Source organism: Sapajus apella, unplaced genomic scaffold (assembly GCF_009761245.1).
Source record: "Sapajus apella isolate SASKATOON/1434 unplaced genomic scaffold, GSC_monkey_1.0 scaffold2, whole genome shotgun sequence".
In the NCBI taxonomy this organism is placed as follows: domain Eukaryota; kingdom Metazoa; phylum Chordata; class Mammalia; order Primates; family Cebidae; genus Sapajus; species Sapajus apella.
Window position 1 is genome coordinate 11,523,319 of NW_022436942.1, and position 27,166 is coordinate 11,550,484.

The window sequence follows — 27,166 nt, forward strand, 5'->3', positions numbered from 1 at the left end:
ATCAACTAGAGTCTAGCTGCAGGCAACTGTTAGAGGGAAGAAGGAGGGGTTACAGCCTGATTTTTTGCCTATAATCCCATTATTTAAGGCAACTACACAGCAAGGATTTTGTAAAACAATCCAAGTCAAATAATCTGTCCTGTTGTCCCCTCAACACATGGAAATTTTTCAGAAATTCCAGTATTTCAGGGTCCTACTTGTACACCTATAAAGTTTACCAATTTCTTCTACCCCTACAAGTAATTCAAAGGCTTTCACCAGACCAGTGACTAGTGAGAACAGCAGTGAATATTTATGTGCCCTTTTAATTTACATAAACACAATATGCTTCCTCTGCATGGAATGCTTCCTCCTCCCTCCCCCACTCTAGTATACCTTAACCCCTTTGCCTACCTAACTTCTGAAACTTTCTCCACATCTTAGCCTAATTATCAATTATTCGAAGAAGAGTGAGCAGACTAGATTAAATTCCTTTCATTTCATAAGCACCAGTCATTCCTTTGCACTCATCAGAGTTGTAATTGTACATTTGTGCATAACAGTTATTTGATCATACTAAAGGAGTTCAGTACTAGTAGCCGACACTATTAATTGCCTACCTAACAGCCTGTCTTAATAACAGAATTCCCATTTGGAAGGGTGCTAAAAATGTGCACTCCCCAGGGATGAATCATGATTGGACTAGGCCAATCACGGCAACCCTATTTGTTGTCAGTGCCTGGTACAAGGAGAAGCACTTCATCCAGTCCTGAACAGTGAGAGGAAAGGTAAACGCTGCTGGTGATGCTTCTCAGAAAGGTTTTCTTTCTGCAGAAAAGGGAGAGAGATGATTTAGGGAGAAGATCTTTTTTCTATTCGTTCTCTCTTTCCTGCCTTTGAAATTACCACATAATGATATGCCACTTAGAACTGCTATAGCAATCTTGGAGCCCTGAGAGGAACACCAAGAGAATCACAAAATGCCAGCCCATAACTCTGGTATCATTTCTATTCCAAACCTGCCTTTCTCTAGAGTTCTCACTGAGTTAGATCGTAGGGTCTGGCATTGCCAGGCCACTTTTACTTGAGTATTTCTATCCTCTTAACCCAGCATATTAACTGACATTGTTATAGCAGCAGTAGGTTATGAGTTAGCTACTTACTATGTTTAAAACTTGGGCCTCTATGTTCCATTTCATAATGATGATTTAAATAAAAGGTGCCCATTAACTGTATGGTTAATTTTTTTTAATGAAAAATACAAAATTTTTAAAACCAGAAATTTAAGAATCAGGATAATCATGAGCAAAAGGGCACCAATAATTCATCAAGCCATTCTGAAAATATGATACAATTATAACTACCAAGACAAATCATGTGGTTTAACAAAATATGGTATTATACATCTTTTCACTTTTATGTGAAAATGAGATTTATGCTTTCTTGGTTAAGATATATCACTAAATTAAATCACGCCAAAGTCTTAAGATTTGCCAATATCAAGAAGGAATAAACCATGTTCCAAGAAGAAGTCTAAATTCATTACAAAATATTAATATCTGGGAGAACAAATTGAGAAATAAAAATGACTCAAGAAACTAAAAGAGCAAAAGGTATATAAAAATATTTTTAGGAGCTGTGGGCCACATTCATTTTTCCACTAATATTTTATTGAGCTCAAAGGAAGCAGGCTCTATGTAGGCACCGGAAGTATACAGGGTAAGCAAATAGGTCTATTCCTTGTCCATACTCACGTAACAGTGGTGGGAAAGGAGCCAACAGAGACAAATGGAACAAGCCAAGTCTCAGCTCTCCCACCTTCCATCCTATGCAACTTTAGAGAAGTCAATGACCACTTTGAGTCTCACCATCTATAAAACAGGTAACATTCACGTTTAGAAATGTTTGTGTAGATTAAATGAGATGATTCCATAAAGTACCTAGGTGGTCGTGACACATATGAGAAGTTGAGTAGGCTGGGTGCGGTGGTTCAAGCCTGTAATCCCAGCACTTTGGGAGGCTGAGGCGGGTGGATCACAAGGTCAAGAGATTGAGACCATCCTGGTCAACGTGGTGAAACCCCGTCTCTACTAAAAATACAAAAAATCAGCTGGGCATGGTGGTGCATGCCTGTAATCCCAGCTACTCAGGAGACTGAGGCAGGAGAATTGCCTGAACCCAGGAGGCAGAAGTTGCAGTGAGCCGAGATTGCGCCATTGCACTCCAGCCTGGGTAACAAGAGCGAAACTCTGTCTCAAAAAAAAAAAAAAAAAAGTTGAGTAAAAAGTAGCTTTCATCAAAACAACGATACTAAGTGAAGTTTACCTATGGCCACAAGTACAATTAGTAACATCATACTCCCAGTACTAGTAAAGCTAAGTTAAAAAAAAAAAAAAAAAGAAGAAGCACTATATTATATAAGAAAAAAATTATTACTTTGGTTAAGATCTTATATGAAGTGAAACTTTAATATGGGTGCCAAAATGACGTAGAAAAAATAAGAGAATAAGAATAAAAATAACTGAAGAAACTGAAAATGTTTAAGAGGGAAGACTAATGGAAAATAATATAAATGACCTGATTACACAATATGGAAAGGCAATCTCATTTGTTCTGAAAACACAAATAAAACATTCTCCTACTAAAATAGTGGTACAATGCACTTGAGAGCATAGTACAGTACAAATCAGGAGACCTGGATTCTAGGTCAGAAACCTGGACAAATTGTTTAACTTGTGAACCCCATTCTTCTCAGTGAAATGAGGTTACTGAAGTGAGTCAATGTTGCCCCACACAAACTATCCCATTAAAATGGTAAATTATCTACTTTTTCTCCCCTGTATTCCAGGAATGAAGAAAGGGGGAAACAGATAGAAGGAAATATAGGAAAAAGTGAGTGTAAGGGGACAAAAAGCTGCAACTATAGAACTCAAACCTACAGATAGAGAATGCTGAAAAAATAATTTTTAAGGCTATTTTTGGCTCCCAGGTTCTACAACTCTTCCCTAGGCCTGTTGATATTCACCTTCTCTGAATTCCTGTCTATGTGATTTATGTTTCCTTTAAAATAATGTAATTGTTTTTTGTGTATATTTATATCTCCACAAAGAATGAGGCTTTTAAAGTCAAGACTCTATCTACTGAGAATAAATTCAAAATGCTAAGAAAATAACATTAAAGAGAACAGAGTATACCTTCATGTTATTGGATGAATAATGTTCCCCCAAAGTTCATATGTTGATATTTTAACCCCTAGTATCTCGGAATGTGACTGTATTTGGAAAAAAAACCCACACACACATTTTTAAGGAATTAATCAAGTTAAAATGTCATCCAGAAGGAACCTAATCCAATGTGACTGGCGACCTTATAAAAAGAAGAAAGTAAGACAGACACACACAGAGGTAGGGCCAAGTGAAGACACAAGAAGAAGATAACCATCTTCAAGCCAGGGACAGAGACCTCAGAAGACATCAGACCTGGTGACATCTTGATCTAGACTCCTAGCCTCCAAAATTGTGTGACAATAAAATTCTTCAAGTGTCCCAGTCTGTGATACTTTGTTATGATGGTCCTAGCAAACTCATAAATTTCACTTCTTCTACAGTCAGCCACTTAGCAACCCCAGACCTCCAATAAAAGCCAAAAACCTAGAAGTTAGTTGAATCAAACAAAACATATACAGTTCTTCCATACTTTAATTCATTTTACAAAATGTATTTTACTTCCCTGTTCTTCAACACTATTTTCAAATATATTCTGCCAAAGTGCTTGACCTGCATTTTGGCCACTGGGCAGTTGCTTCTGTGGATTACTGGAGACCACCAGTAGCATGCCAGAAGATTCTAATCAATGAGATCTTTGTCTCTTCATATCACTTTGTGACAATTTCCAAAGCATTTATTTGTTTGGTGTTTGTTTCTTAGCCTTGTCTTTCAAGATTGGTGTTGTGTACACACTTGCCATATGTTCTCTAGGGGATGAAGCAGATTAGGAGGTAGTAAAATTTACTCATCAGTTTTATACATAATATTTATTTTCTTACATTCCCTGGAAATTTTCATTTCTGCCTTAGGTTGTAATCAGGAATCAAACAATGTAAGTTATGGCTAGTAGGTTAGCTATAGACGTAATTATTGACAGATTCTAAAAGTTTGGAGCTGTAAAAGAAACTCAGACAAAAGCAATACAGAGTTGACTAGGGCTTTGGACACTTTAATAGCCTCTGAGGACATAAATGTAGATGAGAAGATAAAGGAGGAGCATCCTTTTCACTTTACAGAACCCTGTAGAATTATTTAGAGGGGCAAAGAGAGTCCTGTATGGTTCATTAGGACCTAAACACACTATTGTTATATGACTCAATTTATTATATATAATGATAACTAGAAGTCATAAACTGAATCATTAAATTATTCTTTTTAGTAAGGAAGGTAATACTATTTAGAAAAGATTACATTAAAAATTATTGGTTAATAATTTGGGGGTTGAAATTAGGAAAAAAGGAGGAGGAGAAGAAGAAAGAAAAAAGGCAGAATCAGGGGAGGCCAATGCGTCCAGGAAGGAGAGAATAAGAGAGACAATGGTAAGAGAAAGTCACAGTAGTAGGTAAGGGTAGACCACAACTTTATAAGCCATTGTAAGGAGTTGTGATTTTGAAAGATATAAGGATAGCCCATCACAGGCTTTAAAGAACAAATTGCAATATAATTTAAATGTACTTAAATCTTCACCCTACTATGTGGAGAATGAAATACAGTAGGACAAAAGCCAAAGCAGAGAGCCCACCTGCCACTCAGATTTTGGTTTCCAATACCATTCTCTAATAAAGAAAAGCAGGCCTCCTTGAAGAAATGGCTAATTCTAGGACTAGGGCAGAAAATATACAAGATAAACCTGGATCATCAAGAAGTGCCAAAAAGTAAGAAGCGCTCAAAAACACAACGACAACCAAAAAAACACCCTATATTGATGTGAATATATCAAAAAGACACAAGAGCCAACTGAAAGAGCTCTCAATGGCCAAACCTGGCATAATATGAGCAAGAAAAATAAATAAAATAGTATTGATTATAAGTCAAAGTATAAAATTAATTTCCATGAATCTATACTAATATAAATAAGGGGTTGATTGATTAAATAAAGAAAAGACTTGAGCCCAGGAGTTCAAGACCAGCCTGGGCAACACAGTGAGACCCCCTTCTCTACAAAAAATAAAAAATTAGCTGGGCATGCTGGTGCACACTTGTAGCTCCAGGTACTCGGAAGACTGAGGTGGGAGGATCACTAGAGCCCATAAGTTTGAGGTTTCAGTGAGCTATGATCATGCCATTGCACTCTAGTCTGAGTGACAGAGCAATACTCTGCCCCTAAAAAATAAATAATAACAATAATAATAAATAAAAATGAAAGAGAAAAAAGAGACATCTCTCCTTTGCAGAAGAATTCCAAATAATTTATGTAGAGATACTCTGCCCTCAAGAATGGGGAACATAAATCCCTACTCTTTTTTAAGTGTAAACTGTGTGTAATGACTTCCTTCCTAAGAATATGGTAAGGAAATGAGGGGAGAAAAGTAAGTTTACAGAGGAGAAATCTAACAAACACTACCTCAGCCATGTGGTCAAGGTCAATATCAAAAGTGATGACATGTTGTTTGCATGTATCTTTAATATGATGTGATTAAAATGATACTTAACCTCTGCGATCTTCCTCCAAAAAAACCAACAACCCCAGTCTAGTTATGAGAAAAATACCAGACAAATTCCAGTAAAGGAGCATCCTGCAAAATGCCTGACCACGACTCCTCATACCTGCCAACATCATCAAAAATAAGAAAAGTCTGAGAAACTATCACAGCCAAGACAAAACTAAGGACATAGAATGACTAAATGTGTGATATCCTGGGTTGAATCCTGGAACAGAAAAAGGACATTAGGTAAAAACTAAGAAAATCTGAAGAAAAAAATGGGCTTTAGTTAATAATTATGTATCAATATTCATTTATGATTATAACAAATATACCACACAATGTAAGATGTTAATAGGAGAAACTGGGTGAGTATATGTGAACTCTCTGAACTATCTTAATTTTTCTTTAAATCAAAAACTGTTCCAAAATATGAAGTCTCCTTTTTAAAAAGCCAAAGAAGACAGGCTCATAGTAATTCAGATCAAAGAGGATAAAGATGATGGTGGCTTAGACTAGAGCAGTAGCAATGTATAGGAAAAAGAGTCAGATTCAGAATATATTTTGTAGGTCCACAGAGCAAAACGCATTGGTAGATTAGATATGGGAGGTGAGGGAAAGAATAATTAAAGATGAGTGCTAGGCTTTTTGCTCCAGGAACTGGGTAGATAATTAGTATTACGTTCATTTATATATGGGGAAGAAATGAAGGAGGAATAAGTTTTGTTGCTTTGGAGTCATTTGCCACCTCAATTTGTTCCTTATTCCTGGTTTGTTCTTGTGAGCTAGTAGGATCAACAAGAAAACTTCAAGCTGCATGGGTCCCACACAGGATATCAGATTCATATAATTTTCTTCTTTTTTAAAAAAAGGATAAGAATACTAAAAGCCTACTTTATAATAGAATAGTATATAACTGCCATGAAAAGAGATGATATAAAATGACCTTGGGGACCTTGACCGAACTTGGGGACAGAAAATCAGTACTAAACCACTTGTTCCCTGGGCCCAAATCAATTACTCAGGAACATGTATGCTTATCTGAATTACATTAAGCTCTTGAAAAGCACAGATTGAAGAGTTTGGAAATCTATACTTTTAAGTTCCAGATAATCCTGAGAACCACTAATCTTCCTTGTCTACCTTAGCATTTCCTATGTATGTTTTCAGGAACATCAGCTTCACAACATGTTTTTTAAAGCTAAGAAAACCTCTCTTATTTAAAATAAAGCATTCCATCTTTCTAATTACTCCAATTTGTTTACATTAGTAATTTCCAAAATAACATTTTGCCTAATGAGGAGGTAAAATGTCTCCTCACCAAAATCCTGCAAATCACCACTAAAGAATTTACATGTAACCAAATATCACCTGTTCCCTAATAATCTATGGGAATAAAAAAAAAATTTTTTAAGTCCCACATTGTATAAACTATCACATTGACAAGTTTTTAAGCATCACCCTTATAAAGTTGTCTTTGTGAGGAGCACTGAACTAAGCACCAAACAAGTTAAAATCCATCAGAAAAAATTCCAGGGAAAAAAACAATACACTTGACACTCTTGGTGAACTTATTAAAACTATTATTTTATTTTACAGCTATTGTCTCTGAACACATGAATCAAATTATAAAACCTCAGATTCCATTGATTGCTCAGGCCTGGACAACAGACCACCTAAAATGATTCATCACTAAAAAGATAAATTTCATGTGGTCAGTAAAATTACACTGTAGTAAGCCCCCAAGCAAACTAATAAGAAAGACAAAGATTCAATATCAAGAACGCTTCCTTCAAATCCGGAAACCATGAAAAGAAGTTCACTGGAAGGTCTAAACATTTATTAAGTCAGAGTCAAGAGCATTTATGGAGTGCTCACTATGTGCAAAGCACTCTATTTGAAGGAAGAGGTCTTGTTTAAAGTAGACATAATTCAGCCTATAAAGCCCTTTACAGTTTAAGATCAACAGTTTGAACCTCAATCAAGAGCAAATGGATAGCTCGTTCATACTGAAAGATGCAGGTGTATTTGGTCATTTGGTGCTGCTGGGTTTTCTTAAGTTCAATAGGTCCTTGCAGTCTGTGTAAATTTAGACTTCTGGGTGGTCTTCCAGAGCAATCTCAAAGAGGGCATACCACAGAGGTACTGGATTTAATTTATGCTTATGCAGACTATGAGTCATGCGACTGCCATTAACACTATATACTTAAGTGAGTACATAGAAGTAAAATGTGCAAATCTCCAGCAGCATAAAGCAAGTTTCCTTAGAGCAAAATAAAAATTGCAACTAGAATGACAAATCAAGACATGAATGAAAAAAAGTGTAGGTTGTTTCAAGTACAATGGAAGATAATAAAGATGAAATATAAACAGCAGAAGGAATCATGGCCAGCCAACTTATGATTATGAAATATAATACTGATAAACCAAATAGAATTAGTTATCTGCTTTGACCTCAATTGACCCTCCTTTGTCTACTTACTGGTGGGGATAAGGAGAAACATGTTCAAATAGAGAAAATAACAGCATCATTAATGAGAATGGCTATGTATTGGACTCATACTCTATGGCAAGCATACTTGACACTAATACACAAGCAAAGAAACCAGCTAATCAAAAAAATGGAATACTGAAAACGAATCTCATCGATGGACAATTATTAATCTAAAATTCCAATACAATTATTCATCTAAAAAATTTCCTATCCCCCAGGAGAAAAATTAATCTTTTTAAAAGTTTATTATACCTGTTCATTAATCTCTTTCCTTCATTTCTAGCACATTAAATGCATCTCTCTTTACACCTTTCTTCAGTTTATCCAAAAAATTAAAATTTTTCCTTAAGTCTACTTTCCCTCCTATTATAAGGAGTTAGCTTTACCACTCCTACCTTAACTACAGTAGCATAACTATGACGACTATATTTTCCGGGATAATTCCAATTTTAAATATTTTAACACATTTTCTCCATTTAAGCTCATGATTTGAAAACATGAGATTATATCCTAACATCTTCACAACCTTACTTTCACTACTACTTCTACTAAAATTGTTTTCTAATATTGCCAACTCAAATAACTGGTTCTAATTGTGCTGAGTCTCTGCAGCATTTCACTGCTTTATTCATCCTTTCCATAAAACATATACATCTAACTTTGGTCTTTGTAGTAAACTTAAATATCTTCCTTATCGACTTTAGCATTTCCTACGAGTGTTAACAGGAACATTAGCTTCACAACATTTCCTCAATTAAAAAAATTTTCTGTGGTGAAAAATTTTGAAAGTGCTACATATATTTTACCCCTGGAGCTCTACAATGAACATTAGTATAGGCTCTGTGAGTTTTATGATAGGCAACCACTTGACTTGTTATAATTCTATGCTTCCCAACAAGCCATCTTTTATTTTCCTATTCCATGGCACTCTTTTTTTTTTTTTTCTCACAGAACACATATTAACATGTCCTAGAACTAGCATTACGTAGATGTAATGGTCTGATAAAACAAATATTCAGTGGAACACACTTTGGGGAAGACTGATATACCTAAAAATTTATGTTAAAATCTCAAATCTATCAGGCTTCCAAAACTGAATTCATCATCTTTCTTTCCAAACTAGGTTTTAAACATCAAATTAATCTTTAAGAATAGCTTTTTACCAGGTTTACATTCAGACAATTGATAAATCTTTTCAGCTCTTCATGCCTATTGTTTGTAGTGTTTGTTGCATGACTACTGACATCACCCTAAGGCAGGGGTTCCTTAACCTTCACCTAGACTCGGGGGAACCAACCAGAAGAATTATGGGAGAGGTTTTTTTTAAAGAAATAAATTCTGGAATGCACTATAATTTTGTTAAATCAGAACTCTGAGGAAAGCCTTTGAATGTATGGTTCTAATGGACAGCAAAGTTTGCAAACTACTGAAGTAGACCCTGCCAGCTCTACAACTTTTCCCTTTAAGCTAAGGCTTTTCAGTTCTCCTCTACCGTCTTTTCAAAATGACATGGGTTTGAGTCTCCTAACCATCCGTTGCTCTTCTCTGAATGTAACTTTTTGCCCAGTGGGGAAGTCAAAAAATGTCCCTTCACACTGTATAAACTTCCACATTGAAAACTTTCTAAGCATCACTGTTACAAAGCTGTCTTGGTGGGAAGCACTGAACTAAGCACCAAACAGGTGAAAATCTAGAAAAAGACACAGTCTGGACAAAAAATAATACATTTACCACTTTATGTCTATAAATCTTTTAAAGTGAGGATCTCATACTGAACCACACAGTGCTCTGGATATAGGCTGGCCAATGAGTTTCTCTAGATCTCTTTTTACTCTAAATAAGCAAGATCACTCTCTTCCCCATCCCACCCACTGTGGCAAATTATCACTAGTTATCATCAACACCAATTGGCAATAACCAGAACTGACCCAGAAGATGATCAATAACAGAATATGATGCAGCAAACAGACAAACCTTCCCAGAATTTTAAAGCAGTACTCACCTAATAGATCTTCTGTCTCTATTCCAATAAGCCACATGCCTCCCTTTCGCTGATGAACCTTTGTTCTGAAAACTGCTATGTATACCAATCCTTATACTGTTTAGTATCAATACTCCACATTTACAGTGTTTTTTCCACTTACAAAACATTTCGACATTATTTACTTAATCCTCTCAAAAGTTCTTGTGACAAGGGTATTATCCTCATGTTACAAATGAGGAAATTAAGGCTCATAGAGGTTAAGTTGCTTATTCAAAGTCACACAGGGAAGTGGGGAAAATTGCAACTTTAACCTCACATGTATTACACCTTAATCATAGCTTTTTCCACTTTAAAATCCAAATACAGCCATTAACCATCATCAGAAAATTAGCACCAATTAACACCAGAATGTGATAGCTACCAGATGGTGAATTACTCAGCAAAAAGAAGAATCTGCCAGAATACAGGGAAGCATTATAACATAGTATCAGAGCTGGGAAAGGATGCCTTAGGGGCCACACTGACGAGAATATGTGTCCTAGCTCCATCTCTTACTACCTGTGTTACCTTGAACATACTGTATTACATACCTTTTGAAAGCTTTGATTTTCTATTTAAGTTGTAAAAAATAAAGGAGATAATTTTATTTAAAGTGCTTAGCAAAAATGCCTGGTAAGTTCTCAACCAATAATCTTGATGGATTTAAAATATCCCAAATTTTAGAATATTCAAACACAATAAAGTTAATAAAATAAATCTGTTTAAAAATAAATGCAAATCTTCTAACTTTGGTGTCCCACCCTTCATCGATTGCCTCTAAGTTTCTGGGAATAGGACCATGTAAGTGCTACAGGAAGATGGAAGATATCCATCTTCTCTTCCCTCATGATGAAGGAGAGAATTTGAAACCAGAAGGTTTGAGCTGTTTAAGCTTCCAGTGGCTACCTTTCATTAAGATGTTATCACCATTACCAGTCACTTAGGGATAAAAAAGAAAGGAAGCAGCAACAACTTAGAAGACACGAGAGTGGGCAAAGTATCTACCACAAATGTGAGTAGGTGGGCAACATGGATTTTGGCCATTAAATGTGGAATTACATTCTAATTCATGCCTCCAAATTATCATTGGGAAAAGATAACTTTTGTCATAGAGAGGTGATATATTTTAAAGTAAGTTTTAAAAATAAATTGTTCAGTGTTTGTAACACATTGAGCAAAGGTAATATTAAAATAATATTAGTGTTTTTCTGATGCCCTAAAAATACATGCTAATTTTAGAAAAGCTTAAAAGTATAGATTTTAAAAAACACCTTTAGTTGCACTATCCAGAGATAACCACTGTTAACATTTGGTACAAAACCTTTTAAACTATTTCCTATGCATATATGTATAGGTATGTATATTTTATAAATATGAGATCATATGTTAGTACTCTTTTAGACTTATAAATGTATTTTAAATCTATTTCCAGATAATTAAACATTCTTTTATACTATTATTTGAAATGTCAGATATATTTTCACCATATAGCTCATTTACATAGACCTCTATTTTGGATATTGAAATTACTTTTTGCTATCATAAGAAGAATAAGAGCATTTTTTTTTTTTTTTTTTTTTTTGGAGACGGAGTTTCGCTCTTGTTACCCAGGCTGGAGTGCAATGGCACGATCTCGACTCACTGCAACCTCCGCCTCCTAGGTTCAAGCAATTCTCCTGCCTCAGCCTCCTGAGTAGCTGGGATTACAGGCACGCGCCACCATGCCCAGCTAGAATAAGAGCATTCTTATAGCTATGTCTTTATGCATAAAAATGAATTTTTGGAATAAGTTCCTAGAAGTGTAATTGCTAGACCTATGGCATGCAGAATTCTAGGACCTTTAAATAACTTATTAAACTGCTATCCAGAAAGGTACTACCAATTGACACTCTACCCTGCAGTATTTGAAAGTGCTAATTTCCTATACTCTGATCAATACTTAATTTGATGGTATTGGAAATCTTCACTAATTTGGTAGGTAAAAAATTATTCATCCTCTTACTTCATTTTTTATTATTAATAGGTAAAATATTTTTTCCTACGTTTGTGGATCATATGTATTTCTTATTCTGAAAAGTATCTGTTTATATCTTCTGCCCATTTTTCTGATGTTGGTCTTTCTCAACTGATTTTAAAATTAATCTTTTGTCCATCAAATGGGTTGCATATATTTTTCTCAGTTTGCTTGTTTGCCACTGTTGTTGTTTTTTTATGAATGCCAGGCATTGTGCATGAAAAATTGCACTCTGGATAATTTAATCTTCTTCCATAGAGGGTTCATCCTATCCTCTGAAGAAGCCAGCTAGACTGGGAAAGGGAGGTAGAAGACCACCTTAATTCATTCGGGGACTGAGCTAACTTGAGGTTGAACTGCAGTTTTTGTTAAGTCTACCTTTTGTTTGCCCCTATTACAGTGTGCTGAAGCTTGGAAGAACCTATTGTTAACATTTAAGGAACCTGTTAAGCTAGTTGCTAAACATAACCATTATTAATAATAAATTATGTAAATTTATAATTAAAAGAATTATATTAAAAACAAAGACAATAAACATTCCAAATTCATCACTTCCCAATTATTTAACTACATTTAACTAAATTATTTATAACTATCATATCTACATTACAGAAATATTATGTAATGGCATTACCAAATATCTCTTCCCAACCCCACATTTAGTGATGTCATATTTTTACTTGAAATAGCCCACAGTGGAAGTATTTGCACCTCAGAAATCAGAACACACTAAAAGTCAGTGTTTGATTTATTATTTGTTGAGGTAGAGCTAGATTTACTGTTCTATTGGTTGTCTAGATCAGTTGTTCTCAACAAGAGACAATTTTGCCCCAGGGAATATTTGAGAATGTCTGGAGGAATTTTTGTTCTTCACAACTGTGGAAGAAGTGGAGACAATGCTACTGGCATCTAGTGGGAGGTCAGAGATGTTACTAAACATCCTACCATGTATAGGGGAGCTCCCCGCAACAAAGAATTGTCCATCACAAAATGTAAATAGTGCTGAGGTTGAGAAACAAATGTCTGTTAGTATCTCTGCTTCTCAGGAGTATGTCTCTGTCTGGAATGCCTGGAATCTTTTTTTTTTTTTTTTTTTTTTTAGACAAAGTCTCACTCTGTCACCAAGGCTATAGTACAGTGGCATGATCTCAGCTTACTGCAACCTCCGCCTCCCTGGTTCAAGCAATTCTCCTGCCTCAGCCTCCCGAGTATCTGAGACTACAGGCACATATCACCACGACTGGCTTATTTCTTTTGCATTTTAGTAGAGATGGGGTTTCACTGTGTTGCCCAGGCTGGTCTCTGTCTCTTGACCTCATTATCTACCTGCCTCAGCCTCCCACAGTGTTAGGATTACAGGCGTGAGTCACCATGCCCGGCCTGGAATCTTTACCTCTCTTCTCATGCTTATCATTCGCAAATGCCTAGAGGAAAAAGGTAGACATTTTATACCATTTTCTTTTATGGTTTTTTGTTGTTATTTTTCTAGTATTTTAAGATGAAGATTTAGTTTTATTATTTTTAATCTTTTTTCTATTTGATAATAAAAAGACTTGACTATGATTTTTTCTTTTAATGTAGTTTTGGGTAGTTGATCCTATTTTTTGTGACTTTTTGCTGTATTTCCTATTTTGTTGTTAAAGGTCCTAGCCATAGACATTGTCACCACTCTCTTTGGTGAGACAGGTAAAACTTTACAGTTGCAAGCAATGCTATTGTTGAAATAAGCATCCACTGAAAGTAAGTTCCAGGAGTAGTTTACAAAAAAAATACTTCAGAAAACATGGTAGGGAATTAATAATTATGAGAATCCATTATCAATTATCTATTTACATTTCCACCATTTAGTGTCAATTTGAATCATTTTATTCTGCTGTTATTCTGATCAGGATTAAACTGTATTTATTTAACAAATAAGTACCTACGATATGCAAAATCCTATGCCCCTGTAATGGAGTAGAGGTAGGGGCTACAAAAACCCTACATCATAACCTATTATCTCAAGAAGTTTACAGTTTTGTTGGGGAGGGAGATTTGCAAATGACAAATGTATTAAAACTCTGTTACTCATCTAAGTCATACAATTTGGAGAATTTAGAATCCACACTAAAGCATTTTTAAATTATTCAACAGAAACCAAAAATATTTTGGATGAAATGGATCACTGTGTCAAATAATACGTTATAAAATATGCAAAAAGTTGACATCAAAAGCCAATTATACTGAATTCATTTTGAGAATTTCAGATTTCCATGCTGTTTATAGCTTACAGTGTACACTTAATTCAAAGTGGCAGTTTTCACAAATCTTAATACTTCCATCTTTATATATTTTCTAGCATGTTTCTGTGATTCTTTCATTTGATATGGTAGGGTTATAAGTTAGAAAGAGTTGATGTTATTTTCACTATCTAACAGCTGAGAAAAATGAGATAGAATGTTTAAATTACTTGCCTATGGTTATGCAACAAATTTGTGCTGAAACTTTTTTCTTTTTTTTTTGAGATGTAGTCTTGCTCTGTCACCAGGCTGGAGTGCAGTGGCATGACCTCAGCTTGCTGCAACCTCTGCATCTGGGTTCAAACGATTCTCCTGCCTCAGCCTCCTGAGTAGCTGGGACTGCTGGTGCGCACCACCACGCCCAGCTAATTTTTGTATTTTTAGTAGAGACAGGGTTTCACCATGTTGGCCAGGATAGTCTCAATCTCAACCTCATGATCCACCTGCCTTGGCGTCCCAAAGTGCTGGGATTACAGGCGAGTGCCACCGTGCCCTGCCTATGCTGAAACTTTTAAGACACCATGTTTCCAATTGGTGAGTTGGGTGGCTTCTGCATTTTTGTTTGACAGTGTTATGTGATGGGTCCTTTATCCACAGGTAAAATACATGGAAGCCATCTATCTGATTAAAATTTGTGCAATTCTCAATAACCACTTTTCAATAAAAGAATTATTCATTTACAAAAAGAGAAGCTTTGTGAATTACCTCAGAAGTACATGCTAAAACTTGTATATTATTTTTTATAAACTGCCTTTAAGTAATTTAAAGTTTTTGAACTAGAATAATATTAATTAATTTCCTGAATCATGTTTATTCAAACAAGATAAATGTACATGAATTACAGTTAAAAGTTTTGCCTACTATGTTTCCTGGTTTACTCTAACTATCCATTCTAATTCACTGAGAAAAATGTAATGCATTTGGAAAATTAGCTAAAGAACTGAGACTGTGATTTAGGTAATATTAGGCAAGGTAAGATTATTCTTTCCTCATGTTCCTTTCCCCAAATAATGCACACATACACACACACACACACACACACACACACACACGCACTCCCCCACACACCTTCAGGTACCTAGGTATTTTATATGTAGGTATTGCTTCAGTTCTTTTCCATGTGTGCATATAACTTTTAAAAAAGAAAAATGCAGTTATAATTATCTTTGCATATTGTCATACTTTGAATCGTGCCTTGCTATAGTTTTCCAGTTTTTCTTTTTCTTTTTTTTTTTTTTTGGAGACAGAGTTTTGCTCGTTACCCAGGCTGGAGTGCAATGGCGCGGTCTCGGCTCACCGCAACCTCCGCCTCCTGGGTTCAGGCAATTCTCCTGCCTCAGCCTTCCGAGTAGCTGGGATTACAGGCACGCACCACCATGCCCAGATAATTTTTTGTATTTTTAGTAGAGATGGGGTTTCACCATGTTGACCAGGATGGTCTCCATCTCTTGACCTCGTGATCCACCCGCCTCGGCCTCCCAAAGTGCTGAGATTACAGGCGTGAGCCACCACGCCCCGCCCAGTTTTCTAGTTTTTCAAATGGAGTTGTTCTTTCCTTTTTTTCATGCCATGCTTTTAATGTTCTTTTCTTTCTTCTGAAATCACACTTTAGCCACACTTTAGCATTAGAAAAGCAAGTCCTTTTCTTCCAATCCAGATGCGGTCTTTCTCTGGGCTTTCAGTTGAGTTGAAGATAGAAAGGTAACTGTCTCTATTACAAATGCTTTTCCTATAAATCATTGTATGTGGGGACAAGACAGGAAGAGTCAGTGGGCTGAGAGGAAATTTGCACAATTTGTGAGAGAAGTCAATTTTATATTCTCTTCAAAATAATATATGACTTACTCAGCCATAACACAACTTTAAGTAAGCTATCACTCAGAACTCTAGTTTGTTTCATAACAGTTTCTTTATGCTGGAAAGCTTTCTTTGTTAAAGGATTTTGAATAAGGTGAGAGGCAATTCAAATCTTTTAAAATTCAAGTTGAATGTAGTTTGTTAGAGGTTAAGAAACATTTTCTGGAATTATGAGCAATTTCCAGCCAGAACTCCACAGAAAGAAAGCTTAAGTTAAATTCATTTTACTCTCACTAACAGAATTCCACAGTGACTGAAATGGTCGGTAAATATCACAAAGAGAGTTTTAAAAAGGTTGAAGAAACAGTATTTGTGTAGAGAGGAAAATGGGAAAACTCTATCTTCTCACTCTCCTCTTACATCCTCCCGCACCACACACACGCGCGCGCGCACACACACACACGCACACACACACACACACGCACACACACACAATTGCATCACAGAGGGAAGAGTTCATGTTGAAAGTCTTCTTTAGTGGTGAATGGAATAGCACGCATGGAATAATACAGTCAAGTGAATTGTGTGTGGCACTGGACTGGAATTTCCTCAGTGAAAGGGCTTATGTTCTTAAAGAGCTGAAAAATGGCTTAAATGTTCTGGTAGCCTAGAATAAAGTTGCACAGGAGGCTCATGTGAAATGTAGCATGTGTGAACAGTCTTGCAGCAGAGTTCCATTTGAAATATAGCAACACAGCTGGAGCTGTGACTCATCACACTAATATCCACTGTTAACAGACAGACTCTGTCTAATAAAGCCTGTACTTTCTCACATTGTAAGGATTTTTTTTAGGCTGCTGTGATAGTATGCTATGTTCCCAAAATTTGGGCAGGACAATTGTATTTAACATTTGTTGAATACCTGGCATATATGAAGCATTTTTCTGCATTTAGTTTTTACACCTGTTTGGTGTTATTTATCCCATTCTACAGGTGATGAATCTGAGATCAAACATCTGGCCTGATATTCAGCAGGCACTACTAGCTGCTATTAGCCAGAGCCTGTTCTGATTGATGAAGATGAAGACACAGAAATTTCCAGATAGTAGGATACACATTTAAGATAGTTCATGTCAGCTGGCGTCAATCTTCTCAAAAAACGTAGGGAGATAATTTTTTTTAAAAAAGATTAGTGAAAATTTGGAACACAGCTATTTGAGAAAATGTGACAGGGAATCAATAAGTGAAAAGAAAATGACCTCCCAGTTTCAATTACTAAAATCCTGCCCATAAATCCAGCTGCTGCCCTAGCTCCCAGATGTTGAATGGCCTGATGACTTCCTGAACATTGGCTCCATTTTCCTGTAAGGATTCCAAGGGACTTCCCTAAGGATAGATAATAGCCAGCCTGAAACTGAGTCCTTGATGACCTGCCATGATGGATCTCATTACTTTTGGGCTAGCCCTTCCCACATTGAGACAGTTTTCAATTTTCAACTTAAATATTTAAGTACTATGACAAACAGATTTTTCAAACAATTGAGGGGTGTGTGTGTGTGTGTGTGTGTGTGTGTGCATGTTTGTGTATGTCTCATTCGTTCCAATGATGCTAAGCAAAATAACCAGAGACTAAAATAAAATATTAAAATTTCATCCTACTATAATTCTTTAACTTTCTTCTTTTTTAAATGTTTGAGTGCTACTACTCTAAATCCATTTGTATACTGGCTGTGTGATCTTCACAAGTTACTTATCCTCTCTCAGTTTCCTCATCTGTAAAATGTGTTGTTATGAAGATTAAATGAGTTCATATATATGAAGTACTAAGAACCCTGTGGCATATGGTAAGTAATGTGTGTTAACCATTATTTTAGCATTTTTATCATTATCATTAGTGAATCTATAGAAAATGAGCTATTCAGTGCAAGGCCTTCTGAATAAGTATATACAGAATATTAAAATGTCCTATGTGGTTCTTCAAAGTCTGATACAAAATTATCAGAAGCTGATTGCACATGCATAGTGTTGAGGTTTATTAGCTAACAAGGAGAAAAAAGTTCCCACTGAGGCTAATTTCCTTCTTTTTTCACTCCCAGAATCTATCTTGTGCACTCTTATGACTTACATCTCATTATCATCATGCTATTACAATATTCAAAATTTCTTCACTATCTATCTAAACAAAGTTCAGATATGCATGTGATCAACAACTAAGTATTTAGTGATTATTATGTGCCAGGGGCTGTAGATATAAATATGACTAAGGTATGGCCTTGCCATTGTGATATTCACTCCTAGAAGGCAGAAAAGCACATAAGCAGATAATTATAAAACAAAGTAGAAATTGCGGTGATGGAAGTACATACAAAGTGCTATGGAGCAGAGATGAGGGACACCCAAGTTCACACTAGAAGGATCAGATAGGGCTTTATGGAGGAAAAGATTCCAAGTCTTCAAAGATTTCTAGTAGGAATTTAGATGCCTTCTCTGGCATCAAGGACTTCCTTAATTGGTCCCCTATAACTCCCCAGCCACATCTCCCATTACTCCCAACATAACCCACCTACCCACTCCTTTTGGACTGGTGTTACATATCCTTGAAAAATCCACTTGTTATCCTATCTCTGATTCCTCTTCTTATATGGCATTCTCTACTAGGCATCCTCCCCCTGGAAAAAAACTGAACCCTTCTCTCTGCCTGGTAAAGCATATTCTCATCTCCTCATGAAATCTTACCTGACTTTGACGTAGTCATATTCTTTCCTATTACACATAAAAGCATTTCAAACAGACACATTCAGAGAGACACTAGCACTATTTTGTCATATTTTTTAGTGGTTTGTTGTGTTTTTCTTATGATGCCAAAAAAAGTAAGTACCTTGAGGAAAAAAAAATTCATAAATTTATTTATTCCACAAAACCTAGGAAAGTGTCAACCAAAGCAAAATATAAATGGTCAAAAATACTTTCTAAATTAAATTATTTTGCCAGTGCCTTCTTTGGTTTATCTGATGTGCAATAAATCCACTTTATGAAATTTTAAAAGTTCAAATAACCAGAGGAGAAAACACTCTAACTTCTGTCAGTTAATTTACTAACTGAAAGTCTGTAGTACTATATTAGAAATAAACTAGCTTGGTAAAATTTGTGAATGTGAAAAAAATGTGAACCATGGAATAAATTATACATTTGGTTTATAAGAAGGCTGTGAATGAGGTTCTTGTACTTAGTAAGCAGTAAGAAAGCGGTATATTGTTCAGAGAGGGAATGTATTTAGAGTACAAGTTTGAAAATGAAATGAGAATAATTGAATAGCCTTTTTTGTAAGGAAGTAAAATATACACAGCAGTCAAGTAAATGATGAGGATTATGCTTGTGTGTGCAAGTACACACACACATGTATTTTAAGTGTGAATAAGATAGCAGAAATAGCAGCTGGGGAAATGAACTTTTCATAATGATTAGACACTTTAACTTCAGCACTCTTCTTATTTCTTCTGTCTTATCTATTTCCCTCCCACTATTATTTCTCATGCTATTCCTCTAATTAATCTCTTCTCTCTAGTTTTCTACACTCACTCCTTTCTAACAAACAGAAGCTCCACATACTTTACACATACACACACACACACACACACACACACAATTGTTTCCTGCATTTTGTGTTCAAAGCATAAAAACAGTTATCTATAGGGCCCCTGAAATCAACATTAATTTACTAGACTAGTGAGTGGTTTTGAAACTTTTGCTCTTGAACCCCTAAAATAATTTTGATATAAAAAAATAGACTTTGTGCCAGTTATCAAATAAAGTTAGAGCCTCTCACCTCTAAATCCATCTTCTTTGCCTGCTCTGCTAAAATGGGGCTGGGCCCTTTAAAGATTTTTTCTTTATCAGCCAGCATGATGTTTATCTTTGCCAGCTGAGGGCACAGGAGACAGAATGCAGGAGGAAAAGGTTTTTCCTTTCTGGTTTCACGATGCTTACTTAACAAGCTTCTCCAGTGCTTGCAGCATCTTTCACATCCAGATCCCACAGCCTGTGCAGTTTTTCCACGCCAGGCTTTTGCAGTGTGTGCAGCTTCTCTAGTGCCGGGCTCCTGTTATGTAACTGGATTCTCCTGCACCCATCTACTCCCGTGTATGCAGCTCTTCCAGTACCCAACTCCTGCAGAGCACATAGCTCCTTCTGCAGCCAGCTTAGGTAGCAGAGTCTGCTTCCAGGCTGCATGCATGGCTTCCTCAGTGCCAGGTGCTGCTCTCTGTGCACAGCGATGAACAGCACCCAGAGGCCAGCAGCTTCCCCTGGCACTCCACTCAGATAGTTTGGTAGTGAAGTGCCTCCACTGAGACGCCCTGCAAACAGCTTTCCACAGCATCCCAGAGGGAAATTTCCAGCAAATTTCAGATTTCAGAAAACCTCCAGCAAGTTGCACCATCATGACACTGTACCAACTTCTCTGCCATTTAGTGGCTACAGCCATGCACTCTCCAACAAGGTGTAGCCCTCAGTCTTGTGTGTGCATAGGGATGCAGGGGATTCCTTGGGCTGTCTATCTCAGTCCCAGGAGTCATGATTGTTTCTTATATCTGCTATTCCTGTATTCTTTAGAATTTCTCTTCATTTCTTACTACCCAAACCCTTGTTACCACAATCTTCTCTTACAGTTCATAATTCTGTAAATTAAACTTTACTGTTCAAAATACTGTATATTCTGTGTCATGACTGGGTGCTGACACATGCTTCCTCATATATTTTAAATTAAGTTAAAACTTCTTACCAGGATTTTTTTTTAATTGCAAAAGATTAATTTTCTGGTGTTTTGTGTATTTTATACATACTTAAAATGTGTACTTGTTAAAACCTTAGAGCTACATATTTAGATCACTTAGCAGATGAGTGAGTCCACCATATTATTTACAAAGCCAGTCCTCACTGTCAAATTAATCAACCAAATCAGATTTATTCTGTGTCCAAAAAAAAGACTTTCATTTATTTCTTTTCATTTGAATAAAGATGTGAATACATGTTCTCATGGCAACCCTCTCACTTAAGTAGGCTAGTAAAAAATAAATGGACAGACAGCAGATGGAGAGACAGACAAGCAGACAGGCAGGGAGGTGGACTGCACTGTGCCAGGAGCCTTGCCAAGGTGAAATACTATTTCACTATTTTTTACCAACACATTTTTACCTTGCTTTCAATGAGTCTCTCTAAAGTAATGCATTCACAAACTTTTGTTTTGTTTGATGCCCTGGAGACTGTACCCCAGGGACATACACAGTAAGATTTGGGCTAGGTGAAAGCTATGTCATCTTTTCTGAAGTGGAAGAAGGGTGGTCATGATAGAGAAGATGGGGAGGAAGACGCAGCCAACCACAGACTCTCAGACATATCAGTTTCAGGAAAATGCACATACAGAAATTGGCACTAGACCAACGAGCTACTCTACTACATTCTCCAGTGAAGGATACAGCAAGGAATTTTTTCCCAAAATAGACAAGAAAACAAGTTAAAAAAAAGCAAACAATTAAAAAAAGAAAAAAAAGTAGAATAAAAGTATTAAACCACATTTCTTATAAATGTGGAAAATAAAAGCTCTCCTTGTAAGTACAGAAGTAGACGAAATAGAGGCAATATCACATCAAATGTGAAACCTGACTCCCACTAGCACCTATGTTTGGATAAGGGTCTTGCTTTTAGGATTTGTGACTCAAAAATTTCACATGGGTTAAATCCTTCATTTACAGTGGTTCTGTTTCTTATTTAAAACAGTAAGTTTTCCTTAGATCCCATTCTTCAGTGAATCACATGATAAAGAAGGAGATGGAGAATCTGAAGCAAAAAGTAAAGGGGATGCGGCCAGTTTCTACCATTGGGGATATTAACAAGTTTAACATGGCTCAGCAACTATCTTAAGAGTTATATCGTAACTATTTTAGCTTATGCCATAACTATTATGGCATAAGCTAAAGGTGTTGAAATATTATATAAGGAATGTGTTTTCTGAGAGGAAATGGGTGACAATTTGAAGGGTCGGTTTTTTAACAGGAGGAATACATAAGAATTCAGAACAGATTCTCAACCCATGCTAATGTTCAATAATGTTTGCGCAATGTAAGAAAAGTTTTAAATCTTTTTTTTTTAACTTCAAGGAAACTACTGTTTCCTGTTATTTCTAGAAAATCGGTAAATGCTGGTGTTTTAAGAAAAGAACATTTATGAAGAGATATTAAGTGTGTTTTAACTACAAGTATCAGGTCCTCATTTATTTCCCCTAAGAAACTCTGTAATTCTGTTTTAAATAAATGGCATTTCCTTTTTTTTTTGAGACAGAGTCTTACTCTGTTGCCCAGGCTTGAGTGCAATGGCGTGGTCTTGGCCCGCTGCAACCTCCGCCTCCCAGGTTCAAGTGATTCTCATGCCTCAGCCTCCGGAGTAGCTGGGACTACAAGCGCACACCACTATGTCTGGCTAATTTTTGTATTTTTAGTAGAGAAAGGAGTTTCACCATGTTGGCCAGGCTAATCTCGAACTCCTGACCTCAAGTGATGTACCCACCTTGACCTCCCAAAGTGCTGGGATTACAGTCCTGGGCCACCACACCCAGCCAATGACATGTACTCCCAATAAAGGTCTCTGCCTTCTTATTCCCCCAAATCAGCAACCCATGGGAAGTATAGGACTTCTGGAATTTTCTCCACCTAGATAAATAAATTTCTGGTAAAGATTTTCCTTTCTTGAATAAGATCCATAATCTCCAGAATACACTATCTGAATGAACTATTTCAGTCAGAAAGTCCAATGTGCTGCCTATTTTATGGCAAACTGTTGGAATCTTTAAAGATTCTGAATCTATGCAAAAACTTTTAACCTTATATTACATTTTGCTTACCTATATAAAGTTACGTTCCCATATTACATTCAATACAGGTACTTCCCTTCATTGCAAAAGTATAATCTACTTGGTTGAAATTATTCAATGTGAAGGATATACATGAAGAACTTTCATTATGTTCCAAAAAATATTTAAGGCCATCATTTGAAGATTTAAAAAATCAGTAACTGCATAAACATTTCTATGCTTGCCAAAATCTCTTTCATAGCTCTGCTAAGCACCACGGTTATTGATATGAACACGTTAATGTTGGGTATTTTAAAGATCCAAGTAGTGTAAAATCAGCCAGTCTGTCACACTGGTAATTTATCATGTAATCAATAATCACTTTTGTTTTGTGGGGGGCAAATGGAAATAGAAAACAAACAGAAGAAAATTCAGCAATGTAAGATGAACTAGCAATAACTAGTTTGTTGCCATCTGTGATATAGCCATACCTACAAGTTTTCAACATACTTACTTAAACAATGGAGCTCCACAAACGACACATTTATATATTCCAGGATCTTTGTGATGTGTGTATTCTCCTTCGAAGGCACTGATAAATAATAAACAGATCATTTAAAAAATAAAAATTAACACTATTTCTTACAGAATGTATTTGCCTAAAATATATTTTTCTAATAAATCTTTCAAGGGCTTTTTGTCCTAAAATGAGAACAAACCAAACATATGGAAATCTGAACTTTACTAATATATTTCAAATCTATATAATAAAATGTACATATAACCACTCCAAACCAGTGCCGTTTACATAAAAATATATATATCAAGCCATCTAGTTATGTAATGCTTAGAAAAAGATTTTGTTTCTATTTAAAAAAAAAAAAGCCTGTAGTTTAGATTCACAGAAAGACCATTACATAAGATTTTGCTACTTTACAGTGTGCAAGAGTAGATATCAGAAAATGCAGATGGGTCCAAGACTTCAAGTGGAAAGAGTCTTATTTTTTGGTTTGAAAAAGAATATTGCAGCTTTAAGGGAATATTTTTCTAAGTTAACAATCTTAAAGGCTAGGAGGTCATTCAGCTAATACAAATCAGCTGTGCTAGCCCAACAAAAAGTCTATGTGCTCTGCAGCTTGTTTTTATTATCCTTTCACCCTCTTTATGAGGTCCAATTTTTTTATAAACAGAATTTTTAAGAATGACCTAATCTCTGGTTGTTTGTGTGCATTAAATCATTTTGCTAGTCATGTACACAACAGAACGGATAGAATCCTCACAAGCTGAGACTGAAGTCCACTGCTAGCTCATTGTATGCTAAGGGTGGACTTCATCAGAGATTCAGCATTTGGTAAATTCAGTAAACAGCAGATACTGTGACAGGAAGAGAGTGTTGCCTATTAACGGGGATCCCATGTGTAGCAAAGAGCTCTTTCAGTTCATGAATGAAAACAAGAAGTTACATCATTAATAAATTTGGATCAGAAGTAAGCTACGGTCTTACGCCAAGCTCCATGGTCTAAATTAGACAACAAAGTCGTTGGACCTTGGCAAGTTACCTTTGAGCTGAAATCAGCTGAGAGAGACTTTATTCACTAAAAACAGTCTTGGAAGTGAACAAACTCTTTTTTTCAGGACTTAGGGCGAACTTCCAAAGACCAAAGCCATGTGAGGGCAGTTATTGAAAATTTTTGACATTCCAACCACAAATGAGCCAATAAATACTTTCTCCACATGTGCTTCAAAAAGAAATTGGAGTGGGGTAGAAAAGAACTAAATTATGCTACCTTCTTTTTGCAGCCAAAACGTCTATACTTACAATGGCCACCTTCAAAATTTCAGCATCCTGGCATAGTGCCAAGTCCCTCATGGTTTTGCTTACTGTGATGTCTTCCCAAAAAATGTACCTAAATCGCTATTACTTCCACACATTTTGTAGTAAACTAAAAACAGGCCCTTAACAAAAGCTTTGTGACTTTACATCAGATATGGAGTGTTCATTAAATGGAGAAAAAAAACAAGTAAAACTCAGTCTTAACCTAAACAATACCGTTTCAACCTTTACTAATTTGTAGACTTTAGCAAGTACGTATAAAATTCTCTAAATTAATTGGCAAGGAAGAGGATTGCAGGGGACAGGAGGAGAAGAAATCTAGCTCTTACTTAATGACTTTTTATTAAAGCTCAGCTTACCTTTCGGTCCCATTCTCCTGAGTGACATGGTACTGCAGGGGTGTTAGCCGCTTCCTCAGTTCCTGCTGGGAAAAGACCACCTTACAGTTCTTTTTATCCCTATGTGACCCTGAAAAGAGAGAGGATATGGGAGAAGAAGGCTTTTTAGTTTGAATCCTAAATAATTGCTTTGGCTGGCCGCCACAGCACAGCTTCTGCAGTCACTTGTCAATGACCAGACCAGTCTCTAATGCACTGGAAATGCTTACCTGAACTGCAGCTCATTATTTCTCTAAGTTTAAAAAGAATGTTTCTTAAAATTCAGATGATTCCACTGAAGCAGTGACAATATGCTATTGCCAAAGTCTCTAGCATGTGATACTAAAAAGTCACTGATCGTTCACAAAATACATCCTTTATATCTCTCAGTATCTTGAAAACCTTTTTTTTTCAAATAGATTCAAAAACATAAGTCTATTTACAAGCATTTACACTGTATATATAAAATGGTGGGCATATTAAGTCTGCAATAATTTTGCAACTTAGTAGAATAGCCTAAAACCATTCAAATTCAATTTCCATTCTGGATGATTTAACTACTATCCTATGTTTTGAACCCTAAAATATATATTTTTCTATGACCAGGAATTGCTGTTCTCCATTCCATCAGAAACTTCACTAGATTCTGTATACATAACTCTCTCTTTAAAGACGGTATCTTACCATGTGATATGGGCAGCAAGAAACTTTCAACAAACTACAGGAGAAGGTACTTTCACTAATGTAGATTCAAGAAGTTTCAAAGAAAGTGATAAAAATAGAAAGGGAGAAAGACAAAGAAAAAAGAAAACGTGAATATGATTTTTAGAAAGCTACATTTTCTTTTTGCAAAGTATATGTAGGAAGACTTCACTGATTAAGTGTATTTGAATAGTGAAATAATTCTAATGTGATTCTAATAACAATGGCAGCTTTTATTTCAACCTATACAGCCTGCAGTAAAATGTTCAGACAACACCTGTTTATATGCAGTATTTTATTTTACCTGAGCAAATGACTGAAAAGAAATATAACTCCAGGACAGGGCAGCCATTACTCACTGCAGTAAAATTGCTTTTCTTTGCCATCCATCACAGTGGGAAAGAAGCCTGCAGATGGTCCTAAATGTAAAGAGTTCTTGCCATGTTTTGGAGTTACTAGAAGAAAGCTTGCTTAGTTTCCTAAATATTAAATTCAACTCCTTTTGAAATATGAAGAAATTCAATTTAGGAGTGGAAATGCTTCCCACTTTTTTTACTTTCAAGGTACCTAATGTCATAGCATGAGATCGCTGACCTTAAACTAGGAAAACATTATCTAGCCAGTTACCCTGACTGTGGGGTTGAAAAAGGATATCAGCTTGCAGAATCAGGGCCACCAAGATAGAGTGGCTGATTCTCCACAAGTGAAAATGGAGGCAGCAAAAGAGCAAGCCAGAGCCAAACAGCAAGATACACCTTGGAATGGTCCTGCAGGTTGTCAGACAGCACCTCTGCTGACCTTCCACAAATACTTCAGCCCTTCCACGGCCTGGAAAAATCCACAGGCACAGCTGGCACGTCACTAACAGTATGTTGATCTCTCATCTCACCGGACCCCATCTTACCCTAGGCTTTATCCAAATACCTACAACTTGTATTTCTGCTGTTGTTGACGGGTTGGGTAGAAATGTTTCCCTGAGAAATGTCTGTCCTGTCAGAACAAGCCTCTCAATAGCTTGAATGCAGAGTGGCTCTTAAATAATCAGACCACAGTGATAGGTGAGTTTCTGTTCAATTCAGTACAGACTTCTTAAAAATTGTTTTATTTTCATTTATTCGTTGGAAGGGTTGTCTC

The 27,166-nt window shown here is 36.2% G+C and overlaps 1 protein-coding gene across 5 annotated transcripts in view; it reads right to left on the reverse strand.

Moving 5' to 3' along the window:
• Positions 1-27,166, reverse strand: part of MSRB3 (methionine sulfoxide reductase B3) — a 182,048-nt gene that overhangs the window by 108,023 nt on the left and 46,859 nt on the right. For all 5 annotated transcript variants that reach the window (XM_032288305.1, XM_032288301.1, XM_032288312.1 and 2 more), the window contains 2 exons: positions 25,313-25,421; positions 23,634-23,711 (listed from right to left, as the gene is read on the reverse strand). In XM_032288305.1, the coding sequence (XP_032144196.1) occupies positions 23,634-23,711; positions 25,313-25,421 (187 nt within the window). The remainder of the gene's footprint in view (positions 1-23,633; positions 23,712-25,312; positions 25,422-27,166) is intronic.